At 45.9% G+C, this 21,837-nt stretch overlaps 1 protein-coding gene across 3 annotated transcripts; it reads right to left on the bottom strand.

The window, feature by feature from the left end:
- Positions 1 to 86: 86 nt before the first annotated feature.
- acsf3 (acyl-CoA synthetase family member 3) lies at positions 87 to 21,468 on the bottom strand. Of its 3 annotated transcripts, none has more exons than XM_068337040.1 (10): positions 21,338 to 21,468; positions 20,248 to 21,048; positions 17,807 to 17,962; positions 14,397 to 14,551; positions 13,894 to 14,039; positions 10,764 to 10,861; positions 10,432 to 10,540; positions 2,543 to 2,677; positions 2,041 to 2,155; positions 87 to 270 (listed from the first exon to the last, which is right to left on the bottom strand). In XM_068337040.1, exons 2-10 carry the CDS (start codon positions 20,962 to 20,964, stop codon positions 93 to 95), a joined length of 1,809 nt encoding a protein of 602 aa, XP_068193141.1. In that variant the 5' UTR covers positions 20,965 to 21,048; positions 21,338 to 21,468; the 3' UTR covers positions 87 to 92. The 3 variants fall into 3 exon arrangements, with proteins under 3 accessions (XP_068193141.1, XP_068192967.1, XP_068193057.1); XM_068336866.1 differs by having other exon boundaries at positions 20,218 to 21,048; XM_068336956.1 differs by having other exon boundaries at positions 20,218 to 21,450.
- Positions 21,469 to 21,837: the final 369 nt, after the last annotated feature.

Raw genomic sequence — 21,837 nt, forward strand, 5'->3', positions numbered from 1 at the left:
AGAGGACAACAAAGCAAATAAATTCGAAAAAACAGTTGATTTTAAAAATTTTCCGAAAGCTTTATTTTTCATTTAAAAACGTCGGCTGATATTTAGTCTTTTGTGTTTCCTCGTCTTTTGTGCTTTTTCCCCGATGGGCTGTGATTACTCAAGATTCCTGTTTCTATGCATAACAGCAGGTCCTTCTTGTTGATCTTGCCCATGTGGTTTCTCGGCAGCTTGTCCATCTGAACCAGAATCTTGGGGATGTTGTAGGGTACGACGGAATCCCTGAAAGAAACACCAGCGTTAAAACACTGAAGATAAACACCGATGAATCTCAGACTGGCACACAAAACGCTAATCTCTGTGCATGCGCAAGTGGGGTAAATGCTCCCGTACACACACGCACACACACACATAATGATAGGCGACAAAAAAAACCCAGAAAACAAAAGCAGAAAAACAATTGCAATGCAAAGGGTAACCCTGTGGCAGAGTCGTAGAGATAAGAAATGTCCTGCATACATTCTGCAGCTCTGCTCCCCGAGATATCCGCCATTCGCCTTCCACGCGCAGACAATTCCCTTCTTACAAACAATATAATCACTGTGCGATGAAATTAAAAAAGGAAAAAACCAACAACAAATAAAAGGAAAAACAGAAGGCCGGGATAATTAAAAGTGTTTTATTTTTTTTCTTTCCAGTTTTGCGTGTACGGTTGTTACGTCAAGTCTTCAAGCCTGGAGCTTTTTGTATTATCTTCTAACCTAGTATATTTGTTTATTTCTGTGTGTGAGTGTCGGTGTGTGTGTGTGTGTGTGTGTGTGTGTGTGTGGGTTCCTGTGCGGTTCGGGTGAACATAATGACTCATACTGTCGCCATCAAACACTCCTTTCAGCAGATGTCTCTGTCTCTCCCTCTCTGTGACTCAGTGAGTAAAGTGTGAGCGAGTGTGTGTGCATACGTACTCTGTCTCTGGAATGGGGCTCGCTTGTGTCACCAATTTCTCCGGGGTGTGTGGTGTGTGTGTGATATAGATTCAGACTGACAGCTGAAGCCGGGGCACTGAAGAGTGAGCATCCATCTACTTGTTTATGTCTCATTTTATCTTCCTCTTTCTCCTCTACTTCCTGACCTCAGCAGTGGGCAGAGCGCTGGCACTACATGTCCACTGGCAGCACCTCTGGCTGCTAACACTGCAAGTAAGCATGTGTGTGTGTGTGTGTGTGTGTGTGTGTGTGTGTGTGTGTGTGTGTGTGTGTGTGTGTGTGTGTGTGTGAACCTGGGTCACATGCAGCCCCAGTAATCAACCATGCCGGACCAGCAAGCCACTGTACTAGGATCTAACACCCCCGCACCATATGGAGCCCACAGCTCTGACACACTAACACTCATTCTCAATATTTCCTTCTCTCTCTCTCTCTCACTCATACTCACACACACACACACACACACACACACACACACACACACACACACACACACACACACACACACACACAAGCATGCAAACACACATATGCACACCAGAGAATAGGGGTAGGTCGTCAGCATAGGTGGTGTCAAAAATTCTTCTGACTACATTCGAGCGTTGGCAGAAGAGGAGCACGAGTTCCTTCAGGTCCTCCAAAGTGAGGCGCTGCGTGTCACCAGTAACATTTTGCGCCACACAAAAACTCTTCTGGCATTTAGAAAGGTAAGAGGAGAGCACTCTAAGTTTTCTTCTTTTTTTATTGTATGGATTTAACAGCTTTGGGCCGGTCGGTGGGGATGTGTGACCAGCCTTCATTTGTTTACCACCAGGACTAACAAAAGATCTGATTCACTTTCATTTGTGGTCCGAGATTGGGTGAATATCTGATTTGTACAGTCGCGTGCATCAATAATGGTCATTATCAGATATGGCGAAAGGTAAAAACCAGACAAGCGAGGAGACGGCAGTCAAAGAGCTTCTCCTTAAAGGTTACTCGCCATGCACAACAGAAACAGTGGATGTTCCTAACGGCTGGATGAAGTGGTTTTGTTCATGTACAGGTGTTGATCTACAGGTCACAGTACCTCGCCCATTTCTTCAGCTTTGGTAGGTTCACAATCTGGTCATTCTCCAACTGCACTGCTATGATGATATCCTCACCCCAACTCCCCATTTGAGGGATCCCGATCACGGCGACATCTGTCAAATGAGCACAAATCGCACATAATTAAGCCCAAGCAGCTCAAACACTCCAACACATCTTATATGGCGTTGGCTCCATGCATCAGTCCTTTTTTTTTTTTAAAGGGTTTGAAAGTGCTCACTATTATATTTAAGTAATGGGTGTTTACATGCACATTTGATACAGGGAAATATCTATTTTTTCTACACCCTGTTTTCAATCTAGGGTGCAGTCTGGAACATCCTACAGTTAACTTGTAAAAAAACTTCAGTCTGTATGCTTGCAATCAAGTCCTACTGCAGAATAACATACAGCATGAAAAGGCAGTGGTATCAATGCCTCCAATCTGGATAGCTTATTGCGCTAAAACATGCTAACAGACTGCACCTGTGCAGCTCTCTCACCTCTGATGTCCCGATGAGCCAGCAGGCTCTGCTCCATCTTTAGTGTGTTGACCATATGGATGCCGCTCTGGATGCCGTCGACGCTGGTGTGGCCCATGAGCCAATACACGCCGTCTATGCAGACCACCCTGTCACCTAAAACACAATGTTTAATGGTTATAAGCTAGGATAAAAAAACGTAAAAAAGCAGAAGTCTGCAGACTCAACAGCGCTTTGAGCTTAATGTTAATATTAGAATGCTGACATGTTGAAGGTGCTGCAAAAAGTTCAGGGAACCAAAAGGAAGTGATAATGATTCATCTTTTAGGACATCATGAACAACTGCGTCAATCTTTATGGTGATCAATCCATTAGCAACAGGCTAGGAAGGATGTGTTCTCACCAATGGTTTGCTTGTTAGCAGAAACTACACCACAAATCTCCACAAAACTTCGCGCAATGGTAAGAGCATCGACAAAGCAGGTCAAAGGATGATCAATATCCCGTCGCTTAAACGTTTTATAGCGCAACACATAATGGAACAGAAACCGATTAGCATGCTTAGTTTTAAAGTGGCTTCTAATAATTGAAGAATTTCATGATCCGTTTGGAGTAATATTCACACCGCCTCCAACCGGAGGGTAAATAAACCTGGTGGAGGTAAGCTCCAACCTCATCACCCTCCGCACACACGTATACACAGTTGTCTAGGGGAGACAGGTGTGGGGGAGGATGGGTGCAGCATGTGGGATACGGGGCTCAGGTGGGCCTGGGGATGATGAGTAAAAGAAATGGGTCAGTATGGATGAGTGGAATGAAACGGAGGGAGAGAAAAATGAACCAAAGAAGAAGAAGTGCGGAGTAGAAGAGGAAGGTGTCCTTCCGGATTAGTACAGGCGGCGCATCCACAGCTGGGATTGAGGGGAGGACAGATGACGGTGTGTGTGTGGGTGTGATGGGGTGAAGCTGATGCTGTAGGTAAGAGTGAAGGTTAGAGCGAAGGTGGTGGACTAAGAGGCCAACAGAGGTCAGGGGTGGGAGGTTGGGGTGTGTGTTTGTGTCTGTGGCGGCGGGGGGGGGAGCTATACCACTGCTGTGGATGTGTTGAAGAAATCAGCTACAGCATCTCTGGAAATTAACTGGCAATAAATAGAGAACAGTTTCCTAACACCGCACAATAAAAACACACAAACATGCCTTAAAGAATTATTTATAGAGTCTGACATCATAGAGAGAAGCCTTGGAACACATACACAGCCGTGTAGAAAAGGTACTTTAATGAATAAATGTAAGGGATTCAAAGAGATTTCAACTCAGCTTTCATTAAATGAATAATCTTCAGTCGCTGCACATGCATGTGTGTTCATTTGTCGAGTGAAACTCGTCCATCAGTCTTCAGTTCAGGCCAGCTATGTCATATGAACGACCAATTTAATTAATGAACGGTGGCGGAATAATACGTAATGAATGCGGAGAAAAATAATTACGGTACCAGCATTGATCAATGCCTGGAAATAAGTGGATGCTGTCTGTGCCTTTTGCGCAAAAGGGACAGCATCTTAATTTGATTGTTTAGACCTCCTGACACGCTGACAGGATATAATCTTTATTAATTTAATTTGCTCTTCCACATTAAGGTCAAACACTTTTGTGTGTTGGTGGTGTTTTATTGATAGACTTTAAACTCTTTACCTAAAATGCAAAGACAGCGAAACAAAAAAAATCTACACCCAAAACGTGGAATAGACAAAAGACAACAACCGACCCCGTCTTATCTGAAATCACCATGATGAAGCATTTCAGGAGAAAGCTTTCCTTTTTCCTGAGCCAGCATCAGCCAATCACAAACCACTGTGTGTGTGTGTGTGTGTTTTTAATTTTACTTATTTAGTCCCATCCTTGCCCTCCATTTTTTTCTTCCTATCTCCGGAGCATCCCTCATCACATCTCCTCTTTCCTTCCCTCCACCTAGCATCCAGTCTCTTCTTCTTCCCCCTCTTGCCTCTCTGCCTCAGCATCAATACTGGGCCCATCTGTTCCCATACATCACGCACTTCATTTCAGTTTATTAGCTGGGATAAATCATAAATATTTCATTATACATCACGGGCGGCTGTCGCCTGCACACCGACAATTTATCACCGCTGCCCTCTCTGCCGGCTTGCCACGGCGACTATAAGCTTTCCAGTCTATTAAACAAGATTGATACAGTGTGTAAATTTAGATATTGGGAATTTCTTCACAGACCACTGCTCCGCACTGATAGGCCGGGGTAACAGGGAGGGGAAGAGAGGGAGGATGAAGCGAGGGGGGGGGGAGCAATAGGAGCTTGGGTGGAGCGTTAAAACCGCTAACAGACCTGTTACAGTTTCTCTGATTCTCTTGCTGCTTCAGACAGGAGGGATAGAAGTGAAATATATAGGGAAAACAGCAGATGACGTACACGACAAACCCTCGGGGTGTCCGGCGTGATTCATATACCATAACATCCAACCCTTCTGACTGCAAATGTTTAAGCTAAGAGGAATAAAACGGCAGGAATGAGTCTATGTTTGACGAAGGGGTTGAGGAGAAAACACAGACAGAACACTTGAATTGAGTTTGAAGTACTTTGACCTTGTCTCTTTGAGGGGAAGCAAATAACGAGCGATAGAAACAGCATGCTTTCAGAGAGGTACAAGTGGGAATAGTGATTGGAGAACACAGAGTGATAAAAGAGGAAAGAATGGCATGAGAGAGATTGCTGGGAACTGAGTTACTAGGATGTGCATGTGTGTGTGTGTGTGTGTGTGTATGTGTGCACACACACACACACACACACACACACACACACACACACACACACACACACACACACACACACACACACACACACACACACATACAACTTCAGGCATCAGAGACTCTGCCATTATGCGTTATGGCGTCGGAGGCAGATATGGCCGAATGGCTTCCTTAATTAAAACGATAAGAAGCCTAATTGCACTGGGCTTTCATCTCATTCTGAGGCATTAAAGAAAGCGATGGCACACAATGTGGAAAAAAAAGAAAGGAATAAAAACAGATCAAGACTTTAACCAGAGAAAACTTCCACCGGATCTGTCGTGGAAAAACCAGAACATGACATGACTTGACGTCAGTCGTCCACAATGGGAGATTTCAACAGAAGTCCAGTTGTCCTTCATTCCTGTTAATGTTTTGTTGAACCGAACAGCACAGACGGAGCATGTCTGACACATGACAAAGGCCAACGTCACAAAAACACTTCAGTGTGTCCGACGCCGCTGTCGCCGCTCAAGGTGGAAGGCGGAAAGATGCAAAACAAAACAAATAAAACAGGGTTTTCTACCATTTGTTTTGTTGTTGAGGTGAAAGAAGTCATTTATTGGTCTGTCAGGACCTTCCAGAAGTCTGTGTCTGAAATAATAGAAAGAACCGCTGGCCTACATGAGCATTTTATCAAATTGATCCTTCAGTCTGACCCTGAAAATGAGTAAACAATCTCCACTTCACCTGAATACAAAAGTAAAATCCTGTTTCTGCAGTCATGTGTGAGCAAAAATAATTTAGTGACATTAAAAAAATTTTTTTTAAAAAAATCAAATCAACTTCACAGTTTCAAAAGCGATCGAAGCAGAAGTTTTGCTTATCGTCAGTGTGTCAAAGCAGAACCTCACGAGGTGATGCGAGTGGAGTCCCACGCTTCCACCCCGCGTGATCCGCCTGAACGCCACGCGGGTGGGGTTGAGGTCGAGTGTCCTCCGTCGCCGCGGAGAGGAGACCCTCATCTGCATAAAGCTGAGAGAGGTCTAAATGAGAGTCGTGCCTCTTCTCTGAGTGACTGTAAACACTTAGCATATATGAATATTAATGTTCCACATTAAAGCCCTGACGACTAGATGGAAGAGTTAATGAGGATAAATAACAGACGACCAAGCGGCGAAATCTCAGCTCTGACATTATTTATCATCCTTAACTTTTGTCACAACTCCTCTTTTTTAGTAATTAATATCATACAAGAAAGCACTTTGCACTTGGATGAGTGATCTAATTTGTTCAATATAATGCAATTAAAGTAGCTTGAATTGCTTTATGTTAATGTTACTGATTATATTCCTCTCTGGGTTGCTTCTCCACCAGGAGATAACAAGCTGAACTCGGGGGATTGATGTCTGTCTTAGATCTGTCCTGTTCATCAGGCTAACCACTTAGCAGCAGTTTGTATGCTCTCTCTCTCTCTCTCTCCCTCTCTCTGCACCGCTCCCCACAAATCTGATCGTCAGCCTAGACATACTGATTCCACAAAAAAAAAAAAAAAAAAAAGGTCAAATATGAACCCTAAAAAAAAACCAAGCTAATCTGTTTTGAACTTCTTCTAACCTAGTTTCTCTCTGACATTGGAGTCAGGAGGACACACAGTGTGACTGGAGGTGAAATGTGACATTGGGAGAGCGTGGCTGAGAGCAACAGAGCGATGCAGAAACGCCTGGTGATGGCTCTGCAGGATATGAGTCCTACATTTGGTCTATTTGTCTGTGGCGAGCCCCCCCCCCCACACACACACACACATATACAAGCCTGGAGCTCACCTTTACAGCTTGGGGTTACGTCTCTCACAAAACAGACCCGAGGAAGCACGAGCGTCCGCTCTGATGACAACAATCAATTTAAGGATAATATCCCATTTGAATTTTTATTCTTTATTTTCATGCACACCCGTCTCCGTGACAGCGAGCCGGGCTTCTCACTCATTTGAATCTTCAGAATAGGGGACGGCTTTCAGCTCAGAGACCCGTAATCAATGGTTCACCAGATAAAACTGTGAGGCTGAGCACCCAATACCCTGAGGGGACCCGGCTGCTAGATGGTTCCATTAGTCTTTCGACCCCCACACCCAGACCGGACCACCGATTTACATGTCGGCATCGACAGCGCCTGAGCCTAAGAACCTAACTCATCTGCGAAGGAAACCGCACACAACATCCAAAGAACACGACAATTTTTTCTTCGTTCTCTCCCCATCAGGGGCCACAAACGTTTTTCTCTGACGCAACCCTTCCCATTTGAAAAAAAAACAACAAAAATAAAAAAACCCAATCCTTCTTCTGTAGCAGCGTCGAGCGTGTTGAGAAAACGACAAATGGCTTCTATTGCTATGACAAATATTTCAGAATGACAGCCACCAGTTTCCTCATCCCCCCCCCCCCCCAAAAATGGGGGGGGATGATGCAGCACGGAGGTAAACGCCAACCCTGTCCCAACTTCACTGAGAAGTGGCATCAAATTGTACAGGATATGTTCATCTTCATGTCATTTTAAATTACAGATGAATCCGATTTGTAAATCGCTGCATGGTGTTTTAATTTCATTTGGGTGGAACTCTGGGTGGAGGGTAGAACGGGCCCTAAAAGAGGGAGACGTTTGAGGCCATAGATGCGTGTAGATGTGTGTGTCGATGGGTGTGAAGCGAGGCGACAGCTCACCTGCAGAGCTGCCACCCAGCAGCGCCTATACGCGCAGAAGAAGACATCTCTGGCCAGTTGAGGACGTATCGATCCAAACTCTCACACGCCTCCTTCTCACACTTCTTACTCTCCCCCTTTTCTTTTGAAAAATACCTCCTTCTTCCCGCCGGCCTGTCAGTCCGCCCTATTAGTGTTGATTCCTCTCTTTCTCTGTGACAGCTTTACAGAACAGGCAAAAGGTTTCATACAGTTTTTAACCTGAGCTCAACGCAGCGATGGTGCAACATCAAATGGAATAAAAACCTGTGAAACTGTCCTTTTTTGAAAACAATGTTTACTTATATAAAAAAGCCTTCAGATAGATCTTTTCTGTGTCTCACCTTTACTATATGAGGCTAAAAATGAGCTACATTAAGGCTAACTTTTAAAACATGACAGTCGGATCCTGAACCCCTTTCATTTCTCTTCTCTAAACTGAAGGTCAACTCCCAGAAGACGTAGAAAAAAAGGGGATACATAGAAAGCTCTGTGGAAAGGTGACGAGAGATCAGCCGCAAGTTAGCAAGTCGGAGATGGAGTGTGAGAGCGACACATAGAGAAAGGTGACGTGTGAAACACAGAGCAGGTCTGAGTTTGAAAAGGGCAAGAGTGTGAGAAGGGAGGGAGGAAGAGGAAGATAAGGAGAGGGTTAAGTGCAAGAAGTCTCCATCTATGGCCTGGACACTTTCATCCAGAGGGGTTACTGTGAGAATTCCTGACTGACCTCTCTATGCAAAATATGAAGATGGAAGCTGCAGGCAGTTAGCTTAGCTTTAGCATTAAAGACAGAAAGTATGTAACAACTGGCTTGCGCCAGTCCAAAGCTGCAAAATAAAACACGTCCCTGGTTTCACTCACGTCCTGGAATCCCTGCCGGTTACGGAAATGGGGAAATTTCCCCAAACTATTCTTTTGCATGTCTGAATATATTATCCTCTTCTCACAAGGCTCAATCGTCTGGTTTTTTTTTTATTGCAGCTCTAGTTATGAGGCTCTCACTGTGTGGAGCGTCCCTGTTGGTGAGTGACGTCACTAGAGACAAACTACCACCGGCTGCAAACGCCTCACAAACACACTTCACCAGGTAAAATAACCATGTAGTGGTTCAGTGGCTGATGATCCAATCGTAAGAATTAGTATATTAATAAAAGTGTGATCGTCCGTGTGTGTATGTGTGTGTGTGTGTGTGTGTGTGTGTGTGTGTCAACATCAGGAAACAATGGCAGGTGGATGGGCGAGGAATGCATTTGATAGCTTCCTATAATGTAGACTGTGTCATGAGTGTGTCAGTGTAAGTGTGTGTGTGTGTGTGTGTGTGTGGCTTGAGGGACTGGTCTGCAGGGAGCTGATTGCATGGGCTCTCATTATGTGGCCGGTGGCTGTAATGGAGTGTGACAGCAGTGTGCTGTGCTCTGGATCTCTGTCCTTCCAGCCTGCAAAGCCAATTAAACACACTCTGCCCTGCTCTCCCAGTACCTCGCCCCACTTTGCTCTCCGTCACTCACACCCCTGTCTTCCCCTTACACTCCCCTCCACACACACACACACACACGCAAACATACACACACCAGCTCCCCCCGTCCACCTTGTCCATACCACGTCCCCCCGGGAGCGTTTACACGCCGCCCTTTGTAGCTGAAGCCTGTCCACCTGCTAACTGCGTCTCCCAGCTTTGACGTCTTTTATCGCTGTCATCTCCTGTTGTCTACAAGACAATTAAAAGTTACTGTCTCTGTCCTCTTTCCTGTGTCTCTAAGCATCCAATCACTCCGTCTGGGGGTAGAGCCTCTGGTGGTGGCTTCCCTATGTCATGCCACACACAAACACACACACACACACACACACACACACACAGACACACACACACGAAGATGGAGAGGGAGAGGCCGAGCGAGAGAGCAACACTTTGTTACTCAAGACCCAGAGCAGTCACAACCACTTAAAAGGAAAAATGCCCTGCAGCACCAAAAACACACATAGTCCATTTATCACTCCCTCATAGTCCTCCGAAATATGCACACACACACACACACACACACACACACACACACACACACACACACACACGCACGCACACACACGGATGACACACACACATATGTGTGTGCTTTCCTGAGGAAGACTTGTGCTTTTTGAGTGTATAATTCAAGCCCTAAAAATGTGGTCCGCTGCAGAGACAAAGACGTCTTCTGACACCCCCATCCCACCCTACCCCCCCCCCCACCACCACCACCACCGCAAATCTGCTTGACAGCACAACTCATGAAGATGCAATTAGTGTTGGAATTCGCTCCCTCCGAGGAAATGTGTGCGAAACGCAAGCATGCATGTACAGTGCTGAAGGGTGAGGTTGAGAGAGAAAGGGGAGGAAAGGGGGAGGCGACGGGAGGAGTGGGTGGGGGGTACCTGTTTTGAACCAGCCGTCAGCGGTGAAAGACTGTCTGGTCTCTTCGGGTCGGTTCCAGTACTCCTTAAAGACAGACGGCCCTCGAACCAGAAGCTGTCCTTCCGTCTGCTGCACACACAGTTTAAAGGATCAGAAGGCGCTTCTTAACGCAGCTGAAACGACTCGTCGCCTGCTGCATTTCACAACATCAGCAAGACGCCACGTTAACTGCAGCATCGTGGAGGCATATCCTCTATATCCACGGGTGATAAATATATTATAAAAGGAGGATATTCCATATGTCAGAGTCACACATTCAGCTCCGCTCGTAGTTTATTCGACTCTTGATTACCTGAGTATTTTGGTCATTGTCCACTGAGGGGGTAAAGCCGGTGTCGAGATCGCGGATGATCTGAACTTCCACATTGGGAAGAGGCAACCCTATGGCTCCTGTCAACAAATCAAAGGAACGCACGCACACACACACACAAACGCATTAGCAGAAATGGATTCAAGTCAACTGACAGCTACATGAGAGGGTTTCATTACTTTTGAAGAGGTTGAACGTTTATTTTCAACAATTTCCAGCGGAGGGTTTTCCCACCAGGAGGAGCGAAGACTGCCGCCTGACGGGCCTAACAGGTCAGAAGACGCTTTGCTTGGTTTTTAAAACTGTTGATTCATTTGTTTCAGCCAACAGTGAATACAACCTTCCGACATAAAGCAGAAGTATCAACCGGCGCGACGAGTATCACTGATTTCGTCCTTTCAAACCCATTTTCTATTAAAGAGTGAGTGATAAGCATAGAAATGAGTTTTTCCCAATAACTACTGCAGAGAGAAACAAGGAAGTCCTGATAATGGATCTCTCGCTAGATCTCGCACGTGCGAAACGACGTTCAGTCATGCATGTGGCGATCTAACTCGTCATCAATCTCGTTCCGCCGAGAACCGGCAATGAAAGAGCAAACAATCAGTCTGTAGACAAAGAGGGTCGAACACAAAAGACCAGGAGATGCTTTCTCTCTGATTGGGTACAAACTGAATGGGGTGATCACACCATGGAAAGTACGGGATATTACAGCCATTGCGCTGTTGGTAGCAAGGAATTAAGGAGCACGAGAGGTCAAATCTTTATTGCGGGAAGTGACGTTTGACAATTCTGGGAAAATGTTACGGACAGTATTTGGACAATTGTCACCTCCAGCTTGGCTTTGTGTCTTCTTTTCAGCAGCACTGTCTCTAATCCGTCCATCATGGCTGGCCTCACCATAGAGTGCAGAATATGAGACAATAACACTTAATTAGCAGCATCCCCAGAATGCAGTCAACCCTTATACCCTCACATTATGACCCCGTTTTGACACACAGAATGCTGGCAACACTCCACGGGCTTCCATTAGCGTCTAGCTTCTCTACATTAACACCTGCTTTATGCTATTTTTGACGGAAGAAAATTAGTGACAGCGGAACTCCAGCCTTTGTTTGAGCTACTGCTGTGTGCTTGACAGGGAACTTTATTGCAGCACAGATGCATAAAACTGTTAATAAGCGACTTGACGAATTATGAAATACAGAAAGAGCTGTCAGAATTGCAGTGACTACTTTGAGATGCAGTAATGGGTAAGAGGCATCAATAATGAGAAATGTGTAAAAAAAAAATTGTGTATGGGGGGAGTGGGGTGTCTTCAGGCCATTTTACCATTTCTGAATTTAAAAAAATGTTCACAGCCCAGTGCTCTCCCAATAAAGAGCAGGACGGGTCCTGATTAAAGAGTGATTCTCCCACTTCATATTGATCTAATCCACCCCCAGTCCTGATGGACTGTCTGTCGCTGGATGAGCGTGATGTCAAACGCACTGGATCGGTGAGCCCAGGCCTTGTCGCGGGTCCAGATCGTCACTGAAATTAAATAAAATTTGATAAAGGAAAAAAGTGGCGGCACTGCGGCCCAGCGGGTCGCGCTGTCGCCTCACAGCAGGAAGGTTCCAGGATCGAGTCCTTTGTGAGCGAAGTTGGTTTGTTCTCCTCGTGTCCGTTTTCTTCCTCACACTTCTATTACTGCAGCTCAGGTGAATTGATCGGTTCTAAATTCCTGGTAGGTGGGAATGTGTGTGTGAAAGGTTGTTTGTCCTTCACGGAGCGCTGGCAACGAATTCGGGGTGTACCCCACCTCTCGTTTGGAGTGAAATGGGACAAACTCCAGCAACACCCACGAACCGGAAAGTGGAAAAGGGGCTGGAGACAAGACGATTAGTCATCTCGTTTACAAGAAAATGGATGAACGGATGGAAAAAAGTGTGAACAGTTCAGAGCGGGGACAGCAGTCGCCCAGAGAAGATTGTTTTACTGTTAGTCCTCCAAGATGTCCTGAAAGACAACATCGTTTTGAGTTTCAGACGACATAAATCCTTAAGCCTGATATTGTCAGACAGCGATGCTGTCTCTATTCTCAAGACCAGTAAAGATAAAAGGTGAGCAGGGTGAAGCTCCAATGGGTGGAAATAACTAGGTTGAGCTAATCTCACATATTTACATCCCAGCAAGGGCATTCTGACCTAGAAATCTATGCTGCTGTCACCGAAGATTGTTCCGAAAGATGCACACAACACAACAAAAGTAGGGTTACTAGTCCGACTTACTACCATGAAAATGGTAAGAAAAAGCCGTCAATAATTGTGTTAAGTGCCGTCACGTCTCCAGCGATGATATTAAGGAAAGAAAATGAGTGTGAAGAAGAAGAAGAAGTGTGAGAGCGACTCCCCTCCACTTCTCAGATTGTTTCCTGTGGCTCCATTGATCCGTTTTAACCCACTGAAGACAACTCAAACAGGCTCGAGCTCATGCCTGCATACGCGTCCCCCACCCCCGCATCCCCGACACCCCATCCCCCGCCCTACATGTACATGCAGACAAACAAACAAACAACCTCCATGAAAGACACAGTGGTGCGGTGGAAACATCAATAGACCTCTTGAAGTGATTCTTAATAATCACCTGAGAGGAATCAAACAGTCTGTTTAGTTTATACCTGACAAACAAACAGAGATAGACCCAGAAAACAGCCAGACGCCGGATTACTCAAACCACTCATGAGCTAATAAGCTTTACCTGCTGGGGGGGGGGGGGGGGGGGGGCAAAGGTGGATTTTAGGAAAAAGAGGGGGGGGGGGGCAGCCATCTAGTCTGACCTGGTTTTCAGTCGTCGCCTTTGTGCCTGTATGTTCTTGTCTTGTTTTTTCTGACATCACACCAGAGACAACCACCTATGATCAGCAACGCAACAGAGTATTGAGGAAGGTGTTGAGGAAGATGATTATCAATCACATTTGCTGATTGATAATCATCAACGACCGGAACGGGCTCGTGCTACGTCTGCATTCTTTGCTGCAAAGAGACTTCGGAGCATCGGGGAGATGAGGAATGTCGCCAGTGTGTGTGTGTGTGTGGGTGTGTGTGTGTGTGTGTGTGTGGAGGGGTACCTGGGAGGTGAGGGCCCTTCAGAGGGCTGGACAGGGCTACGCCGATCTCGGTCAGGCCGTAGCATTCCAGCAGATTGCGTCCCGTGATCTTCTTCCAGCGCTCCAGAACGGCAAGAGGGAGAGCATCTGAGCCCGAAACTGTCAGCCTGGAGGGGGCAAAAGATGTGAGGCTCTGAAACACACCTCGGATGTAACGCCTACATCACACAGACATTCAGGGTCACGTGTTGATTCGTACAGTGAGTGATGGATTGGGGGGCAATCATTCACGCTTTATAGCAGCAAGGGGTGTCAAACTCATTTTCACCAAGGGCCACATAAAATGATATGGCGGGCCACATTTGGCCCCCGGGCCTCGAGACTGACACATGTGCTCTACAGTCACCAATTTTGCATGTTATCGGTGGCGGGACGAAACCTGATAACCAGGTCCATCTTGAATTGATAAAACAGGGGTAGGTAGGTAGACTATCCTGCCCCCCCACTGATCCCACATCCAGTACCTGATCCTGTCTTTGTAGAGCACTTTGATAAATTCCTTGACAAAGTTCTCAGTGTAGTGCTGGTCGTAGTACCGGATCAGCTCGGAGTACACCGTCGGCATGGCCATGAAGACGGTAACCATGGGAGGCTTTGAACCCAGCAGCGTCTCCCACACCTGAGACCAGGAGACAGAGAATCACAACACATAACCGGGAGGATGAGGAGAGGCGAAGAGGAGAGTCGTGTGTCTAATGAGCTGGGCCACGCCCGCTAAGATTGTTACATCCAGATCGGTTCTGCGGCTGGATGTGAAGGTGACATTCTTCTCTTTTGCTTGATGTAAATGACAGATTAAGGTCCAGACAGCAGCCTCAAATCAAACCTGTCAACACAACGCACACAAAGACGAGGGCAAGGAAAGAGAAAAGATCTGCAAAAGGTCAGGCGGAGGAAAAACGGCAGACTGCTGCAGGGCGCGGCTGGAGTGACGGCCGGTTAAAGGCCACGTGGACGGCTTCTTTTGACAGATGTCCTTTCTGAAGGCGTCGCTCGTGTCGCCGTGTTCCTTAAAAACACTCAGCCGCGAAGTAAACGCACGCCGTAAAGCAAATGTATAGAATTAAAAAAAAACAAAAAACCACTGTTCAAATATCACATAAACTCTCTTTGTCAAGGACAAAGACGTTTTACACACCTCATCCCACACACACGCACACACACACACGCACGGAAGGATGAGACGACAGCATGAATTAAGTGAAGGTGAACGGCAGCTTCTCTAAGCCCCCCCCCCCCCCCCCCCAGGAGACAATGCTCCTCCCCAGCTGTCTCCCCTCCCCTCTCAGTCTACTTATCTTCACTTCTTCTTCTTTCACTTTACCTTCATTCTCCAAGTGCTTCTTTTTTTCCCTCCCTTACTTTCATCTCTGACCCTACATCTTTCTCTCCCCCCCCCCCCCTTCGCTCCATTTCTCACATTCACTTACCTCCTCTCTCACCAGTTCATAATTTCCTGCTTCGCTGCCTCTGCAGTCTCTCTCTCTCTCTTGCTGTCGACTACAGACACACACCTAGACACACATCCATATGCAGAAAGAGGCAACGTTCCTCCACCCCCCCCCCCCCGCTGCACCACCACCATCTTTCTTAATGTGCCAAACGAGTCCCCAACTCTTCCTTCCGCTCCCTCAACGAGTCGCCAAGAAGTTGAATAATTGCGGGCATTCACAGTTCACCTGCACACACATGGAATAAAACTTTGTGCAGAAAAGAGAAGGATTATTAAATGAGTGCCCTGACCATTCTGGGGGGTGTCCATCAAGTGCACTGGAGCGCTTCCTCCAAGTCAAGTCTGGAGAGGAGAGGAGGGCAATTTATGTCTGTCAAAGAGCCGGCCTACACCTCGGGGACAGGAAGTAGTGAGAACCCAGCGCCGCGGCCTGCATCCTAAACATCACCGTGAGATGTTCAGCCCTGCACTGGAATGGGGAATTCAAAGCAACCACCAGGTCTTCCGCAACTGAATGAGATACTACTGGATGGCAGAAGGGTTGAATACAAAGGAAGGAAAACCCTGCACTAAGGTAGATTTTTTTAATACCGTCAGATAAATCTTTTTTGAATGTTTCTGGAATGTGACTTCAGTTTAGCACAACCATTTTTGACAAAAAGCTGAAATTTTGGGACATAAATCCAGACGTGTGGTCACAGCGCTTACATATTTAACAAGGCAGTCAGAAACTGAAACATCCCACGACACCCATGAATTCATTTTCCAAAAATGAAGGTCATCATCACATTTTTGTGCCTCTGGCTCCCTGAAAATGTTGCTTTTTGTTTTGTGGTTATATCTTATCAGGTTTCATAGATGTGTATCTAAAAAGATATAAAAGTGAAAATTTGACCTTGACCTAGTTTTTCAAGGTCGCCATTTGATTTTCATCCCCTTGCCTTCCTGAAAATAACAGCTTTTATTTAGTCTTTCTATCTTATCCAAATGTCATTTTGGTTTCGATAATTCAACAATAATTATTGAGACCTTTCTTTGAAAACCTCTCATAGGTGATGGGGAAGGAAAACTCTTGCCATCACGTGAGTCTGTGGATATAACCGAGCGTCTGCCCCAAATCTTGAGCCAGTAAATCTGCTCAGATTTCACTGGATTGATGATAAATGAAAAGCCGGTAGGCTTCATCCTGGGAATCCCGAACATGCATCGGAAAGCCGTTCGATATTGTTGAGACGTTTGTTTCTGGAGCTGAAAAACTGACAATATTCTTCATCCTCTAAACAAGTAGTGGAGGAATTATATTAGAAAAACCAGCTTGTGAAGTCATGCCATTCTGAACCGTTTGTCAGCTAGCAATGAACGGATGTATTATTACAACCACATTCTATACCAGCATCTCTGATATACAGAAACATTTGAATGCTGCTGATTAATTATAGTCAGTATAATCAAAAGCTGAGTCACCGTGATGAAGTATTCAAATAGAGAAACTAAATCTAACCGGTGCTGCGTGAACCCCAGGCAGGGAGATGAAATACACTTACGTATAATTTACTCACAAATCCGACACTTAAAATTTTGTCACCGTCTCAAGGCGAATTTAAAAAAAAAAAAAAAAAAAAAAAGGAAGAAAAGAAAAATCAATGTTGGCTTCTGCTGCCTTGGCTACCCATCAGAGATCTGAGGGGATAGAAGAGACAGAATATCGATCACTTCATCAATGTACTGTAACTTCAGGAGGAGGAGAAGAAAGGCTTTTTTCTGGGGGTGTGAGGAGAGGTTTTGTGGTTTGGTGCACAAGGTCAGGTGTAATGGCTGAATACTGATGGCCAACGCAGCGGAGCAATACCTATGTTGACAGGTGCAGGCGTCCTTTAAAGACCCTTCCTTTGCACCAACAAAAAAACGCATGCATTGGAAAGCGCTTCCATTTACACTGGTCTATATTACAAAACCACACACACACACACACACACACACTTAGCTCCCCATCTTCCCCTCCCTTTTCATGGCCAAACAAGCACTATCATCCTTCAATGTCAGTTCATCGATTGATCCGCTGCTTAAGCTCCCGCCGTGAGTCGGCATTGGTCAGATACAAAGCCACACAGGGCAATTCATCACTAAGCCCCAAACACTTAGGCTGACAGTCAGAAAGGGAAGAGGAGGAGAGAGTGATAGAACAAGAGAGGGAGAGGAGCTGAAGCGAGGAGAAAGCAAGGAGAAAAGCGGAAGGTGACAGAGAAGCACCAACAGAGAAAGAGCTGAAGGTCTTTTTTAGCCGAGTAGCAACTCTTTCTAAAACATTTCTTATCCACGCCGTCAGTGATATCTTGTCATCCACCGTCGCCTACAGCTACACCAAAGCCTCCTTTGCTGAAGTAATTCTACACAGAACATGACATAGACGCAGACGGAGACCTGTTGAGGCTGGAAGTCAGGCAGCATGACGCAGGTGGCGCCCACCGAAAGCGGGCAAAGCAGCTTGTTGACGATCCCGTACAGGTGGTTGAGCGGCACGGCGTGGAGGATGACATCACGGCTGTGCCACGCCCACTCTGAAACCAGACACTGGACCTGAACGGGGAGGAAAACAGACCGGATCATCACACCATCTGTAAACCCACATATTTGTTTGTGATGCAATGCACATATTTACATTTTTGTTGACTCTCAGGCTGCTGTATGCAAAATTTCTTTCAGTATCAATCTACCTATTTCTGGGTTGTGACAATGCCCAAGCTAAGAGAGAATTTTTTATGTGTGTGTGTGTGTGTGTGTATGTTTATATACAATACACACACACACACACACACACACACATATATATACATACAACATATATTAGCCATCTCCTCTACATGGATGACATCAAGCTGTATGCCAGGAATGAGCGAGAAATTGACTCACTGATCCACACTACCAGGATCTACAGCGACGACATAGGGATGTCATTCGGATTAGACAAATGTGGCCGGATGGTATCAAGAAGAGGCAAGATGATCAGAACTGAAGGGGTCAACCTACCAGGGGGCAGGATAGAAGACATCAAGGACAGCTACAAATACCTTGGAATCCCACAGGCTAATGGCAACCATGAGGAGGCCGCAAGGAAGTCATCCACAGCCAAATACCTCCAGAGAGTAAGGCAAGTCCTGAGAAGTCAGCTGAATGGCAAGAACAAGGTCCGAGCCATCAACATGTATGCACTGCCGGTCATCAGATACCCCGCTGGGATCATAAGCTGGCCAAAGGAGGAGATAGAAGCCACAGATATCAAGACTAGAAAGCTCCTCACCATGCATGGAGGGTTTCACCCCAAGTCCAGCATCCTGAGGCTGTACACTAAGCGGAAAGAGGGAGGCCAAGGACTAGTGAGCATCAGGGCCACTGTCCAGGATGAGACATCAAAAATCCAAGAGTACATCAGGAAGATGGCCCCAACAGATGAACTGCTCAGTGAATGCCTTAGACAGCAGAAACCTGAGGAGGAAGAGGAGGAGACAACATGGAGGGACAAGCCCCTACACGGCATGTACCACCGTCAGATAGAGGAAGTGGCTGATATCAAGAAGACCTACCAATGGCTGAATAAAGCTGGACTGACAGACAGCACAGAGGCACTGATCATGGCAGCACAAGAACAGGCCCTGAGTACAAGAGCAATAGAGGCCAATATCTACCACAGTAGATCTGACCCAAGGTGCAGGCTATGTAAAGAAGCCCCAGAGACAGTCCAGCATGTGGTAGCAGGGTGTAAGATGCTCGCCAGCTCAGCATGCATGGAGAGGCACAACCAAGTAGCTGTGATAGTGTACAGGAACATCTGTACCCGGTATGGACTAGAAGTACCCAAATCCCAATGGGACATACCACCGAAGGTGGTTGAGAACGGCAAGGCTAAGATCCTGTGGGACTTCAGCTTCCAGACCGACAAACAGCTACTGGCTAACAAACCGGACATTGTGGTGATGGACAAAGAGCAGAAGAGAGCAGTGGTGATAGATGTGGCGATTCCAGCTGATGCCAACATCAGGAAGAAGGAACACGAAAAGATTGAGAAATATCAAGGGTTGAAAGAACAGCTGGAACAGATGTGGAAGGTTAAGGTTAATGTAGTCCCCGTGGTAGTAGGAGCACTTGGGGCAGTGACCCCCAAACTGGAAGAGTGGCTCCAGCAGATTCCTGGAACAACATCTGAAGCCTCAGCCCAGAAGAGCGCAGTCCTAGGAACAGCTAAGATACTGCACAGAACCCTCAGACTCCCAGGCCTCTGGTAGAGGACCCGAGCTTGAGGATGACACACAGATACCACCCCACAAGGGTGAGAGGGACATTTTTTTTAAATTTTATATATATATATATATATATATAACTTATATTTAAACAGAAGCTGTGGATTTATCATTTTTCTCTATTTAATACCGTTTTTGTGGTACAGAAAATACATTCCTCTATCCTTTGACTCCACCCTCATATACTGTATATCCTCAGACCTTGATTCGTCATTGAGGTCAATTAAACATCAGAATTAGATTAGTTGATGATCAGAAGCATGGAAATTGAACTTCATCTCGTGCTCCTGAAACCATTTATGATTTTAAAACTGATACTTGATCCCATTTATTCTCTGTAGACACAATCAGAAAGGCCAACGCAGATATAGATAGCATATAGATGTATAACAAAAACAGAAATGTCAGAACATGATATGTTTCTGCAGATTCATGTCTGATTGCCCTGTAAAGCTCTGGATATTCACTTTTCAGACGACTATTTCACCAAGAAGATTTTAGAAATACCCACACCCAAATATTCTGAAGACAACTGACCGTCTGGTCGTCACATTCAGCAACTTTTACCATAGCTTGGATGCTGTTGAACGTATGTAGAACTCCCTTTGGGGTCCCCGTGGTGCCGCCGGTGTAGACGATCATAGCCGGCCGGCCGGCCCAGTCAGTGATGGGTATCTCCTTCTCTTGGTAGTCTTCGTCACTTAAGTTACACAGTTCAGCGGTGGGGGGCAGAGTCAGACACGGTAGCCCCAGCCGCTTAGCCACCGGCTCAAGGATCTCAGCGTAGGAACACCCTGCTACCAGCAGGGATGTCTGGGAGTCAGAGATAATGTCCTCCAGCTCAGAAAGGGGGTGTTCTTGGTAGAGAGGTACTGCCGTCCCGCCGCTCATCCAAGCCGCCCAGAGTGCCACCGTGTAGGAGGAATCATTGGCACACATGAAGGAGATCCTATTTCCTTCCAAACTCCCAAAGTCAGAATTTAGAGCTGTGTTGATTCTACCTGCAAGGCCTAAACTGCTGCAATACAGCTGCTTGTAGCTGTATTTGCCACTGCCGTCTATTACAGCCACCTTGTCTCCAAATGCTGGAGCACTGTTAAACACCGGCGTGTGGATTATGGTCCCTGATGGTGCTTTGGTCCATTTAAGAGCAAGACTGTGAACGACTGTTCCCAGCAGGAACTGTCTCGCGTGTCTTTGGCAGTAAATTCTGTCCTGAGCAGATTTCCAGAGAGACAATTTCCACTTTGAAGCGCGGCAGACCAGTGGAAGTCCTGGCAGCATTTTAGAGATGTTTCTGTTCAGACCGTCCAGAGTCAGAGCCTGAAGGTGGCTTTAAATCTGGGTCTCAGTCAGACATCTGCAAAACTGAAAGGAAAAAACAACATGAAAAAATGTTCAGTGTCAACCTTAAAGCTTCTCTGTCACAATAACATCCCACAAAAAGGGCTGGGAAATTTTGTGTCACGTGATGTTCCGTGTTGTTTGGTAGCAAAAAACAACAACAACAACAACAACATAAGAAGACTCAGGACATGGGCTCGTTAACCTGTCAGGTGAGGTTCTGTTATGACTACTGACGCCACAGGAGCTAGTGTAGCTAATGCTGTCATGAAGCTACTGACACATTTTTGTCAGTAACAACCGCGATACTGACCGAACCGGAGCCGGAAGCAGAACAACAAACATCCGTGTGGTTCAAAAAGAATTGTTCTGTCCAAAATTTACTTATTCCTATTAATTCACGTCCGTTTCACAGGAAATAGAGAACCGGCGTGTTGAACAACGGTGCAGCTGAATTAGTCTTCCGGTAGGAAACAAACGCCGTGTACAGAGTTCCCGCAACGTAAGTACGTCCCTCGGTGTCGATCGAGGCTTTAAAAATACATTTTATTGATTATACATTAACGTGCTAATGCTCTACTTATCTCAACACGGTTCTGCACATTTAGTGACTTACATTTCAGACACACACACACCGCTGATATTTAATTCGAAAGCAACAGTTAAACGGGATGTAATGAGTCATGTTTGTTTTTCCTCTATAGCTCGACTTTGTTACAGATTTCTGATTTTAATGTTCTCCTGGGTTGCATCTCTAGCTGAGCTACAGATAATCAGTACTGATTTTTATTTTCTCCATTTAGATAGACCCCT

Source organism: Antennarius striatus, chromosome 1 (assembly GCF_040054535.1).
Source record: "Antennarius striatus isolate MH-2024 chromosome 1, ASM4005453v1, whole genome shotgun sequence".
Classification (NCBI taxonomy): Eukaryota; Metazoa; Chordata; class Actinopteri; order Lophiiformes; family Antennariidae; genus Antennarius; species Antennarius striatus.